This window comes from Bidens hawaiensis, unplaced genomic scaffold, assembly GCF_021521415.1.
Source record: "Bidens hawaiensis isolate Kalapana, Puna unplaced genomic scaffold, B.hawaiensis_p1.1 tig00048041_1, whole genome shotgun sequence".
Taxonomy (NCBI): Eukaryota; Viridiplantae; Streptophyta; class Magnoliopsida; order Asterales; family Asteraceae; genus Bidens; species Bidens hawaiensis.
In genome coordinates, this window is record NW_027498577.1 from 14,993 (window position 1) to 29,029 (window position 14,037).

A 14,037-nucleotide genomic window follows, 5' to 3' on the forward strand; every position below is an offset into this window, starting at 1 on the left:
CGTTCCTTTCAGATCTTCAATCCCGAGCAATTTCCTCATCTCTTCAAACTTTAACTTCGATAGTGCTTTTGTAAGAATATCCGCCTTTTGTTTCTTATAAATCATACCATGTTTCCCGGGAACTTCAAAACCACCAGGTTGCTTCATGTACACTTCTTCCTTCAACTCGCCATATAAGAACGCCGATTTAACGTTCAAATTGTAAACAAACCAATCATAATTTGCTGCAATTGCTAAAATCAAACGTACGGTTTCCATTCTCGCCACGGGGGCAAAACCTCATCAAAGTCTACCCCGTGCTCTTGCACGTACCCCTTCACGACTAATCTTGTTTTGTACTTTGTTATTGACCCGTCCGCATCACGTTTGGTTTTAAACACCCATTTCAAACCGACCACCATGTGACCCGCTGGTAGGTAACATAAGTCCCACGTATTGTTTTGTTCGATTGAGACTAATTCGGATCTCATTGCTTCTCGCCACTTCTTTGAATTCTTCGCCTCTTCAAAGGTAGCTGGCTCTTCATCTAGGAGAAGACATTCTCCTTCACTCAACATAACATAATCTTCATACCTTTTAGGAGAGGCCGATTGACGACCAGTTCTTCGCCGCTCAGGTTCGAGATTTTCTTTCGGTTAGGCTTCGAATTCAGGTACGTTAAGGTCTCTTGGGTCTTCGATTTCAACTGGAACTTCTTGGATCGGCTCGATTATAAATACAGCCCATTCAGGTTCGGGTCCGACTTGAAACGAGTCGGTATGTCGAGACCAATCAAACTTTTGACTTTCTTCGAAATGGACATCCCGGCTCACATAAATACGGTTTTGAGCCTGGTCGTACAATCTATAAGCTTTTGATCCCGGTTCGGTTCCAAGATGTACAACCTCCATACTTCGATCATCTAACTTTTGAAGGTTGACAGCAGGTGTCTTCATATATGTTAAACACCCAAACACTCGTAAGTGTGTTACGTTGGGCTTTCGGCCCATCAAATCTTCATAGGGGGGGGGTACCGTCTTCAATGCTTTATTTGGTACCCGATTCAACACGTAAATCGAGTGTCTCACCATTTCTCCCAATAAATTTTGTGGAAGGTCCATAGCTTTCATCATACTTCTTGTTGCATTTAGGTCCGTTCGGTTTCGTCTTTCAACTACACCGTTTTGTTGAGGAGAGTAAGGAGCCGTAAACATTCTTTTTATTCCTTCTTGATCACAAAATTCGGTGAAAAGTTTGTTGAGAAACTCGCCACCTCGATCACTTCTTAAAGCTTTAACCTTTAACAAATGCTCTAACTCCACTTCCTATTTAAACTTTTTGAAAATACCCAAAGCATCATTCTTATTTTTAATGGTATAAACTCACATGTACCTCGTATGATCATCTATAAGAAGCAAAATAGACCGGTTTCCTCCTAAGGTAGGAGTTGATATTGGTCCACATAAATCGGTATGAACCAACTCGAATGGTCTCGTGGCACGGAACATAGTGGTTTTAGGAAACAGTTTCTACTATGTTTGCCTAGCATATATGCATTGCAAACATGCTCACCATGTAAAGTTTGAATATCACCACGTACCATATTTTTAGACTTCATATTAGTTAATGTTTCAAAATTAACATGACCAAGTCTAGCGTGCCATAGCCATACTTGGTCTCTAACGGAAGCTAAAAGACATACCGGGGTTCCGATTATGAGCTCGATCTTATAAAGACGGTTTGGACTTCTCGGGACTCTCATTAGCAAGCGATCTCCTTCCTCATATAACCACAAGTGGTCGTTTTCTATCCAAACCTTACACCCTTCTTCGATTAACTAACTGATGCTCAATATGTTGCTATTTAAGTCAGGTATGTAATAAACGTCATTCATAACCCGCTACTCAACATTCTTGCAATCGAAAATAATGGAACCGCTCCCTTTAGTATTCACTTTGGACCCGTCTCCAAATTTCACCAAACCGCTCACTCGATAATCAATTTGGGAAATGTGAGCTTCACATTCGGTCATGTGATTAGACGCCCCATTATCTAAATACCAAATTGAATCGCTTACCGAGTCGTTTGCGTAGTGGATTGGATGAAGCTTTTCTTCGTTTAACATATTTTGTTATTTATCAACTTCAACCAATGACATCATAAGAGTTGGCGGCTTAGCCTCGGCTTGGTTAAGATTCGCTTCTTGAGTCGGCGGACTCGGACATTCCCACTCAAAGTGGCCCAAAACATTGCAGTTATAACACTGAACACCGCTTTTATCTCTACCATGATTTTGATTATTATGATTAATACCTTGATTGCCATCTCTGCCTTGGTTGTTCGTGTTCGGTTGGTTACCATCTCTTCGGTTATCATTGTTTTGATTAAACCGACCTCGTCCTCTAATCGGACCTCGACCACGGCCTCTTCCACGGCCCCGTTGGTCATAACCCGATGAGCCACGACCACGAGCATAATTTTTCCGGTCTTGATCGGTGTCCTTTCTTCCTTGATTATCGTTTTTGGCATAAAATAATTTTCCCATCTCGGCCAATGCTTCCTTGCCTTTGATTCTCTCTTCAAAAGCTTTTAACCTTGCTATAAAATCTTTAAATACCATAGTGTTAAGATCGGCCCACTGTTCGATAGTTGCTACAATAGCAATAAAACGATCTGGAACGCTATCGAGCAATTTTTTCACAAGTTCGTGATCTTCCATTGGACTACCCAAACTATCAAATTGCGAGGCGTATTCCGTTACCTTCTCGGCAAAGTCTTCAACGAATTCTTTTTCTCCCATTTTTAATTGATTAAAATTTCTCTTTAACGATTGTAAGTGAGCTTGTTGCACTCGATCAGCACCGAGAAATCTAACCCGTAGTGATTCCCAAATCTCTTGAGCATCACGGGTTCTTGCAACTTGCATCAACACGTTTTCCGGTAAGGCTTGAAAAATAATAGCCCTAGCCATCTTGTTCTTTCTCTCGTATAGGGCTTCTCCGGACACCACCTCCCATAATCCTTGAGCATCAAGGATCGATTCCATAATTATAACCCACGTGTTGTAGTTTGTTTTTGTTAACTTCGTACATTGCAACGAAGTTGAACTTGGTTCCCTTGCTTGCACAACCGGTCTTTCATCCGCCATAATACCCGGTCTTCTTCGAGTTTCCGATTTGATGTGGTTAGTCGCCCCACACTGTTCTTGTTCTTCCCAAAGATCGTAGATCCCCTACGCTCTGGTACCAATTGTTGTAAAACCATATTGGATTTAGAACTCTTAACTGTGAGTTGTTACTGAAACTTGATTACAGAGTCGGAACCTTTTCATCACTGGTGGATAGAGTACGGCATATATATGGCAAATATATATAGTTGTTGGTTGGTAGAATAAAGCAAAAACAAAGAACACCAATATCATCATCATCATCGTACTCAGTATATCCCACCAATAGCAAAGCTATGGTAGGGTCTGAGGAGGGTAAGATGTAGGCAGCCTTACCTCTACCCCATAGGGATAGAGAGGCTGCTTCCGGTGAGACCCCCGGCTCGAAAGAACACCAATATGTGGTGGTATAAAGAAATCGAAGACAGTAGGTTCGGTTTCTTTTGAACTTCAACTCTATTTTTCTAACTTATTATAAAACAAACTCAAGTATTTATAAACCTAACAATCACACTTGACTAGAACTAGGAAACTAAAAAGATAAACATAAACATGTAAATAAATAAAACTAAATAATAATATATTAGAATTTTGATCTCCTCTTTCTCCTCCCCTTGAGATCAACCTAGTCACCCCTCGGTTTAATGAATCAGGATTAAATATATAATAAGTCCCTAACATTTTAGAAACAATCTGGGTGATTAATTAATTGACATGATATTATGACCAGATATCTTAGGTTCCGAATATGAGTAAGACCTACTAGATAACTTTCAACTTCATTCAAATTGCCATAACGAAACCAACCGCTGTGAACTCAATGTTCTAATTCTGAAAATGAAGACGCGTACTGGTACTAGTGTTGGATGAAGATATCAGTGATACAACATCAACAAAGGTAAAAAAATAATTACAGTTGTAACGAAATTGCATAATAATGTGTCAAAATTACTTGAAATTATTAATTCTAGTCACATGAGTTAATAAAGAGAAGACACGTACGCTTATCTAACTTCGGAGGCGATACCTGCTGGTTTGTCATAAACTTGAATACGGGCAGGCTAAAAGTGGTCCAATGGGCTCATCAAGCATATTATAAGTCATTACAAGTTGTATACTTAAAACTGTATATTTGATATTATAAGATCTCTTTCCATGTCTTCGGATACAATTCGTAAGGGTTTACTCATCCTTAGCATATAAACCCTTGTCGGGTTCTGTTCACAACGCATAAAAAAAAGTGTGACCAGAAGTAGATACAAGAGAAAGGAAGTTGAAAAATATTAGTTTTCAAATTTTACCCTTGTTATTTAGAATAAATAGCTTAAGAGATCCACAAGTAAAGCACTCAACTTAATTGTGCCTACCAAATAATTTACAAAGCATTCTATTCCGGTGAACAACAAACTTTCAGATATCATCCCAGATGTTTGGTTCAATGGTTGGGATTGCTTTGGGCAAAACGATAAAAGACAACTTGGTGACATAAAAGCATGTCGACAACTCACACCCACGGCCGTGCATCATTCTTTCAAGGTTAGCCTGGCATTCTGCACTTTAACTGAAAGCTTCAACTTCTGCTCCTCCATTTCTCTCAACACCGCCAATAGATTTGAACGATACATTTCGCATCGCTCATTTGTATTTTCCAGCTCAGTAGTCAGTTCGCGAATTCTCTTTTCCTTCTCACCCTAAAAGAATCCGTGTCAGCCTAAGTCATAAAATAAAATAAAAAGAAGCAAATTACACGGATGGTCCAAATCTTGAATATCATCCCTGATTTTTAAAAGTTAAGGATTTAGTCCCTAACCAATTAACCATCTAGTTTGCTTTCATATATGGTCCCAGCCTCCCAGGAGTCAGGTAAGATTACTATATGGTCCCTAACCATCTAGTTACACTTCTAACCCCTTTACGAGTTTATTCTTTTAGAAACTACAATTAAGCCATAATGTTTTAATTTTTGTTATCAGTATATATACTAATTTTTAGTTTTAGGATCGAATACAAACAAATCTTAATGTGAGAAGTGTATAAATAACTAAATTAATTATGCTTAACACTAGAGTTCTTACTATTACTCTATAGTTTTTAAACTAGAGTAATTATTATCACTCTACTAGTTTTGTAGTGCAATTGCTAGTTTAAAACTATAGAGTGATAATAAAAACTTTAGTTTTGTATATTTAGTAGGTTAATTTCATTTGTACCGGATCCCACCCCTATTTTGCGGCGTCGGCGGCTTATTATTATTATTATTATTATTATTATTATTATTATTATTATTATTATTATTATTATCACTATCACTATTATTATTACAACTATTAGGGGTGTGCACGGTTCGGTTCGGTTATTAGCATTAACCCAACCTAACCAATCGGTTATCAGTTCGGTTCGATTAATTTCGATTAATAACCTATATCAAACTTGGGCTAAAATTTTGCTTAAAAATACATGAAATGAATGCTTAAATACATGAAATGAATGTATAACTATATGAAATGATGGTAAAAATATATGAAATTAAGATTTTAGTACATGAAGTGGAGATATAAATACATGAAAATGATAGTATTAAACAATTAATACATATAATACATGAAATAGAGGAAAAAATGCTAGAAAATATGAAAAAATTGAATAGTTCAGTACGATTCGGTTAATTTCGGTTAATTCAGTTTTTGGTTTTTTCGGTTCGGTTTCGTCGGTTTTCGGTTCGGTTTCGGTTAACGATTCGGTTATTGCTCACCCCTAACAACTATAAACTATCATTACTAATAACAAAAATAAGCAGCATGGGCTGAACTGTAATTTCTAAAAGAGTAATCCAGTAAACAGGTTAAGATGCATCTTTTAAAAAGCACAATATAGTAATCTTATCTGACTCAGAGATCATTTATGAAAGAAAACTACGTTGTTAGGATATTTGGACCAAACCAATGGGACCATCCGTTTAATATACTCGATAAAAAATAAAAACATTACCTCTTGCGTTTCTTGATTTAGCATGAGACTGTGGTTAACTCGTTTCTTTGAGACTGCAACTTTATTTGCAGCCACTTTCAGAGCATCTCGTGCTACATTGTAAATATGTATAGACTTTGATCCTTCTTCTACAAACTTCATAGCCTCCTTTCTTAAAGTGTCATAACGTTTGGTCAAAGAGTCGTGTTCAGAATTAATATTTGGTACATTTGCATCCCGACTCCATCTCTTCAAAACATATTGAGACGGAAGCGTAAGAACATTTTTAGCTCTAAAAACTGACAAAGCATGTCGACATATAATCCCTGAAAACTCAAACATATGGCAGCTACAAACAGCTTTCATCTCAGACGAATTAAACCGAACAATATATGCTTTCTCCCTGTCCCCAAATTTAGCCACCCGATACGTTGTGACCGTCCCAATATCTTCAACTTTAGTAGCTGGATTCGCAAGCGTCTCCACTAGCTCATCTTGAAATTTCAAAAACGCCAATCGGGTGTAAAGACTGGCAGCTTGTTTTTCCATAGGGGAAGGTGTTTTTAGGACCGGTGTCGTGTTGGTGGTCTCAAAATCCGCCCTTAATTCCAACTCATGCCAGCTTGTTAACGCACTTTCGTACTGTTTAACCAGTGATTGCATCGATGATGTGGCGTTTACATACCCGTCAAAGAACATGTTTCGGTTACTGGTTTCTTCAGTAGGGTGCAGTTCTCCAAAAAATGTGTCTTTCATGTAAACAGGAACCCATTGGTGGCGCGCACTGTAGATAGACTTAAGCCATTCATTATCTCCAATTTTGTATCGGTCAACAAGATCATGCCAACACGATTCAAACTCGTTAACTGTCTCGGTCTCGTGAACACATTTCTTAAGCTCCTCATGAAAGGTGGGATGCGCAAGTTTCTCATGGGTTTCTCTTAATATGCTCCATCTGCAGAACCGATGACGGGTTTGAGGCAAAACTTTTGCAACCGCCATCCGAATACGGTGATCGGGTTCGGTTGTCATAGAGACTGGATGGTTTCCGGACATTGCATGCAGCCAATTTTGGAGCAGCCAAATGTAAGAAGAATCGGAGTCGTAATTAAGTAATCCGCAACCGAATAAGAGGGGTTGGCCGTGGTGGCTAAGGCCGGTGATGGAGACTAATGGTGGCATACAGTGATGGAGTTTGTATGAGGTGTCGAGTCTAACGGTGTCACCAAAGTAACTGTAGTTTGTTCTGAAAGTGGTATCAACCCAAAATATATTTGGGTTAGATTGGTCAGCGGTGCATTCAATTGCATAAAAGAAATTGGGATTCTCCGCATGCTTTCGCTTCAGATAATCAGTAACATACTCGTCATCATTTCCCAGACTCATCTCTATAAAACATGATATTTCAAATACCAAAGCACGTCTATAAAGAAAAGACAATAAATGCTGGGGGTTTTTTGTTGAGCAAAAATGACACCCTATCTGATATTAAGCCCTAATACCTTCTTCCTAAACCACTAAATCAAATGAAACCTTCTAGCCTTACTTATTTTGTCTTCCACTGCACAGCGGTTATAATAATAATAAGTTGAATTAGAATAAGCAAGTAATAGTTTACCAATATTAGGTTTACAGATATAATAGCAAGATGGAATAGAATAAGGATACCGGTAAGATTGAAACCAGGAGCCTGTTATGTTAAGTTCAGCGCTGCGGTGGTGGCGATTGCCTGCCTGCCTGCCTGCCTGCCTGCGGTAGTATAGTATGACTATCACTATGTCTATGTATGTATGTATGTATGTATCAACATCAACCACTCCAGGCCTTGATTGTTTGGTTGGAGTTGGAATTAATAAATACTTCATAAAAACCCATCTCCTAAAGTCCCAACCTTCGTATTCATATTTTAACAAAAAATAATTTGACAAATTAGGAAAATTCGGTTTTATTTAGTTTTCAATAGTTGTTATTTATCTTTATCACCAAATGTCTAAAAACATCCTTTATGTGTGTATTCAGATATTCGTTTGGATATCCGAATTCAAACTACTCGTTAATCCATATGTGCCCGTCACTTGCACTTAAACATCAAACATTCACACATGACTTATGTTTAAGCAAGTTTTCCAACATCAAAGGTGCTTGTAAAGTGTTTTGGTGCTTGTGTCCAACACTAAGGCTCTCTTGGATGCCTTAGGTGCTCGTGACCAACACCTAGCAATATCTGAAGATGCAGTAGGTGCTCAATAGCAATTACGTGCTTGTGAAAGTATTTTGATGCTCGAGGTTGCATAGAGGTGCTCATAGTTTATACTTAGCATATTCTGGGGAGGTTGAGATTCGGTCATTTCTTTGACCCAACAGTCTCCCCCTATGATTGAATCACTTCAGATGCGACCAAAATCCTCTGTTTACATCTTGCATATACACATCAAATTCTTAAAAAGCAATAAATTACAATACTTAGAAAGTAATTTACAATCAACAAAGTCCACCTTTAAGGCATTACATAAAGAGAATATTGCATTCAAAATAAGAAAAATACATGCAAACTCATTAAGCATTCTGCTCTTTCAACTCTCACTCTCTCAAACTGCTCCTTTTCCCATCTTTCTCTATCACGCTCAAATGCCTCTATATCATCAAGTCTGTCTTGAACAGCATCCATGAACTCCCTAGCACTTGTTGAGAGCTAGCCGATGTGAGTTATCCTCCCTGAAGGTCTTCTAATTCTTTTATCATACAATGCTTGATTGCTTCATGAAGAGTCCAACTATCACATGGTGTCTTCTTTCTTGTAAAACTTTATGGGCTCTTCTTTCCTCAGCAGTTAAATTAAATTTGGAATCAACCCCTTAAATCTTCTTTTTCTTTCTGTACAAGGGAAATCCTTCATCGACTTGTCTTCTTAAGTAAGAGGCTAGAGGTACTGTCTGTTGAGCTTTGACAAGTTTAGATTCATTTCCAGGAGTAAATCTTGTGTATTGCTCAGACCACTCAATCAAGTAGTCCTTGACATTTGTCATTCTAATAATGATCAGATGACTATCCCATCCCACGCACGTACGTCCCCTCTTGGGAATTACCAGGCTTCCTTGGAACCTTAAGTCAACTGGTGTCAATCCTTTAGGAAGATTTAAAGATGAACTTTCAATATTAGACTTTCTTTTCTTTCTCTACCTCCTTTCTTAGCTTTTCATTCATCCTCTTCTTCTTGTGTAGAGTTTGTTTAACAGATTCTTGATGGTGTTCTTCCACAACTCTGGCATGTGCATTGATTCTGTCAGTAACAACTTTCAATAAGTTACCGAGCTGTTGTTTGGACATCTGAAGCAAGTCTGATTCATCATAACCCTCACTGGCTAAGAGCTGTTGATAGCCACACGAGTGGAGATTCAAATTTCATAGCTGTTAACAATGATGGCCACGAGCTTAACGGGTCGGGTTAGTGGGTTAACCTGATCCACGTGGAGGATTCATAACCTACCAGCTAGTTTGCACCACCTACCCACGTTCTTTGATTTTCACAAGCGATTTTATTTCTGCATTATTTTAATTTGTTTCCTATTTCAGTTATTTTAATTTCCTAAATGGTAGTAGTGGTGTACCCATGTTCTAGTTCATGTTTTTCTTTTTCCTATGTAATTTGTATGCAGTTTGAATGAAAGACATCGGAAAATATTTCAACAAAAACTTTTGTTCTTCCTCTTTGAGATAGATCGTCCACTACTAGCTTTATTTTGGCAGATTAAGTGGTGACTATGGAACCCTATCCGGGTCACGTGGTGATTTTCTGTATCGTGATTTAATAGGGTCGCCCTACGGTTAGTTTTCGGGTGGTGTTAATCTGTATCCCGAGAGTTACCGTTGCATTAATTCAATTACAACGTTCAATTTTAAGTCTCTGGATATCATTTGGTATCAGAGCTTAGGTTGAGAAATTCTGCCCAGCCCAAAGAATAAACCAGAGACGTACTTGAAACCTGATCCAATTCGATGGATACCCGAAACAGCGCTAATTTGAAGAAAGCAATTGAATCTCTTGAGACCGAGAAAAGAGAGATGCCCCAACAGATGAGAGTGATGCAAGAACAGATCAAGGAGTTAATTATTGCAAACCAAAAGCCAAGGAGGGGTGATGAATCTGACGGTGACAATAATGATTATCAGTTGGGCAATTGGGCTCCCAATGACATTAAGGTAGACCTTCCTGAATATGATGGTAAACTCGATCCTGATGAGTTTGTCGAGTGGCTAAATACGGTCGAGCGGGTGTTTGATTATAAACAGACCAGTGAAGAGAACAAAGTGAAAGTTGTGGCTCTCAAATTACCCAAGTATGCGTCCACCTGGTGGGCTAATACCTGCGTGAAACGAGAACGAATGGGGAAAGAAAAGGTTAAAACATGGCAAAAGATGAAGAAATTGTTGAAACAAAAATTTCTTCCCACCTATTACATGAAAGCAAGTTTTTCTCAGTTACATAACATCAAACAAGGAAACCGACCGGCTGAAGAATACACCCGTGACAATGAATATCTTCTCATGAAATGTGACCTACCCGAAGATGAACCGCAGACCCTAGTTCGGTACCTGGGAGGACTAGAGCCCCGGGTCGCCCATGTGGTGGAATTATACCCATACTCCACGTTGGAGGAATTAGCCATGCTTACACACAAGGTTGATTCCCTTCCGATGCCAGGGGCTTGGTCATGTCGCATCAGAATGCCCTAATAAGAAGATTGTTACCTTGCAGAATTAGAAGAAACGGAAAATTCCCTTCATATGGTCAATACTGTCGAGACTCATGAGGTTAAAGGAGAAGTGTTAGGACCTGATGAAGGTGATTGTCTGGTTATCAGACGAGTACTCAATAGCACTAATGACCCGGAAGAGAACCTAACCTACAATGTGAGGCGATCTTCCATACTCGATGTACAATCAAGGAGAAAGTTTGCAATGTCATAATAGATGGAGGGAGCTATGCAAATGTAGCCTCCCAAACACTTGTTACTAAGCTAAATCTGGTCACGGAACAACACCCCAACCCCTACACAATCCAGTGGCTAAACCAAGGTAAGGGTATTCACGTAACTCGTCGTGTTTTGTTATCTTTAAGCATTAGCAGAAAATATGAAGATAATGTTTGGTGTGATATTATTCCAATGGATGCCTGCCATATACTATTTGGTCGGCCTTGGTTATCTGATCGGCGGGTAATGCATGATGGTTATCGGAATACTTATTCCTTCGAGCACGGAAAACAACGGATTGTTCTAACCCCTATCGCACCTAAGAACCTAACCCAAAAACCACTCATACTGTTGAGCAATTTACTGAAAGCTGACCAACATGAATTTGCTTGTCATCAAGAATTTATATTGGTAGGTCTCGACGACAGTGACGAAACCCTTCAACCGAATCCCATCCCCTTGTTCAACCCCTACTTAATTCCTTTTCACACGTGTTTCCCCTAGAAATCCCCGCTGGGTTACCCCCCACTCGTGCCATTGAACACAAAATTGATTTCATACCCGGTTCAACACTTCCAAATAAACCCGCTTATCGTACCAACCCTCAAGAAACCCTAGAGATTCATAAGCAAGTAGATGGACTGTTAAGTAAAGGGCTCATCCGTGAGTCTTTAAGTCCCTGTGGGGTTCCTACTTTACTTGTTCCTAAGAAAAACAGTGAATGGCGAATGTGTATGGATAGCCCGGCCATAAACAAAATTACGATTAAGTACCGTTTTCCTATACCCCGATTGAATGATATGCTAGACGAGTTACATGGATCAGTGGTCTTTTCCAAAATTGATCTACGAAGTGGGTACCATCAGATTCGAATGTGTGAAGGTGATGAGTGGAAAACAGCTTTCAAAACAAAAGAAGGGTTATCTGAATGGCTCGTTATGCCGTTTGGTTTATCAAATGCTCCGTGCACTTTTATGCGTTTGATGAATCATGTTTTAAAGACGTTTTTGAACCGTTTCATTGTGGTCTATTTTGATGGCATCCTCGTGTACAGCAAAACTGAAGAGGACCACCTCAGCCGTCTACAACAATTATTCAAAGTGCTGGAACGAGAAAAGTTGTATGGGAACAAGGATAAATGTGAGTTTTTTACTAACCAGGTTACTTTTCTTGGTTACTTGGTTTCTGCTCAGGGTATACGAGTTGATGAACGGAGAATGCAGGCAATTAGGGACTGGCCCACACCTACAACAATCCAGCAAATACGCAGTTTTCACGGGCTCGCTTCATTTTATCGTCGTTTTGTAAAGAATTTCAGTTCTGTTGTGGCTCCGATGACTGAGCTCACCAAGCTCCGCCACTTTGAATCGAATGATCAGGCGCAACATGCTTTTGAAGAGCTTAAGAAGCAGCTTTCAACCACCCCCGTTTTAGCCCTGCCTTGTTTTGATGAAGTATTCGAAGTAGAATGTGATGCGTCGGGGGTCGGCATCGTGCAGTCCTAGTCCAAAAGGGTCGCCCGATTGCATATTTCAGTGAAAAATTCAATGACCCGAAGCGTCGTTATTCCACCTATGACAAGGAGTTATGCCATTGTCCGAGCCCTCAACCACTGGCAACATTATTTGATTTGTAGAGAGTTTATACTCCATTCAGATCACGAAGCATTAAAGTTCATACAGGGTCAACATAAGCTCCAGCCGCGCCATGCCAAATGGGTTGAATTTATGCAAAATTTCAGTTTTTCTATCCGTCACAGGTCTGGAAAATTGAATAAGGCAACTGACACATTATCTCGTAAACACCTACTGTTGTCTATGTTGTCCCCTAAAGTAATTGGGCTAGAATTGTTGAAATACGTTTATATTGGTGATCCTTATTTTGGAGACTTATATTCGAGATGTCAACAACATGTTGTCAACGATTTCCACGTCATTGACGGGTACCTTTTTCAAAATTTCACTCATTTGTATACCAAAGCATAGCCTGCGGGAAACGTTAATTAGAGAGGTTCAGAGTGGAGGTATGGCAGGTCATTTTGGTGTTGATAAAACAGCTGTAATGCTCAAACAACGTTTCTTTTGGCCCAAGCTTTCGAGAGACGTTGAACATCTAGTACGTCGTTGTCTCACCTGCCATCAGACCAAGAGTCGGTCATCTCCTAATGGTTTGTATCACCCTTTACCGGTACCAACAACTCCCTGGGAAGATTTTAGTATTGACTTTATTACCGGGTTGCCTCGTACTCAGCGTCACAATGATTCTATTATGGTTGTAGTTGACCATTTTTCCAAGATGGCCCATTTCTTCATCTGACGCCTGTCATACAACGTACGACGCAGTCCAAGTTGCCAACCTATACTTCAAAGAGATCGTCCAACTACATGGTATTCCTAAATCCTTGGTGAGTGACCGGGACGTTAAGTTCCTTAGCCACTTTTGGATTACACTACGGAAAAAGATGGGAACTAAGCTCAAATTCAGCACTTCTAGCCATCCCCAAACTGATGGGCAAATAGAAGTGACTAACCGAACGCTCGGAACTCTTTTGCGTGGTCTTATTCACAAGAACCTCAAGCAGTGGGATACATTGTTATCACATGCTGAATTTGCTTACAATCGAGCGCCAAACAAAACTACGGGTTTGAGCCCTTTCATGGTTGTCTACGGTGTTAACCCACACACGCATGTTGATTTGGCAATCCTAGATACATCCCAGCGATTCAGTCCTGAAGCTGACGCCATGGCTGCCGACATTAAATCACTTCATAACCAGGTCTATGAGCGTATTTCCAAGATGAATGAACAAGTTAAGCGGCGTGTTGACAAGGGCAGAAGGCTCATTACTTTTCAACCTGGTGATCTTGTTTGGGTTCATCTGCGAAAGGAACGTTTCCCTTCCAAACGCAAATCCAAACTCAGCCCCCGTTCTGATGGCCCGTTTAAGGTTCT

At 39.6% G+C, this 14,037-nt stretch overlaps 2 protein-coding genes across 2 annotated transcripts; both read right to left on the reverse strand.

Moving 5' to 3' along the window:
• Window positions 1-2,110: 2,110 nt before the first annotated feature.
• LOC143597257 (uncharacterized) lies at window positions 2,111-3,127 on the reverse strand. The gene has a single exon (XM_077075812.1). The coding sequence runs from the start codon at window positions 3,125-3,127 to the stop codon at window positions 2,111-2,113; it is 1,017 nt and encodes a 338-aa protein (XP_076931927.1).
• A 1,463-nt stretch (window positions 3,128-4,590) lies between these two features.
• On the reverse strand, window positions 4,591-7,849 carry LOC143597258 (protein FAR1-RELATED SEQUENCE 9-like). Its single transcript, XM_077075813.1, has 3 exons — window positions 7,781-7,849; window positions 6,134-7,498; window positions 4,591-4,836 (listed from the first exon to the last, which is right to left on the reverse strand). Exons 2-3 carry the CDS (start codon window positions 7,496-7,498, stop codon window positions 4,669-4,671), a joined length of 1,533 nt encoding a protein of 510 aa, XP_076931928.1. The 5' UTR covers window positions 7,781-7,849; the 3' UTR covers window positions 4,591-4,668.
• Between the last annotated feature and the right edge of the window lie 6,188 nt (window positions 7,850-14,037).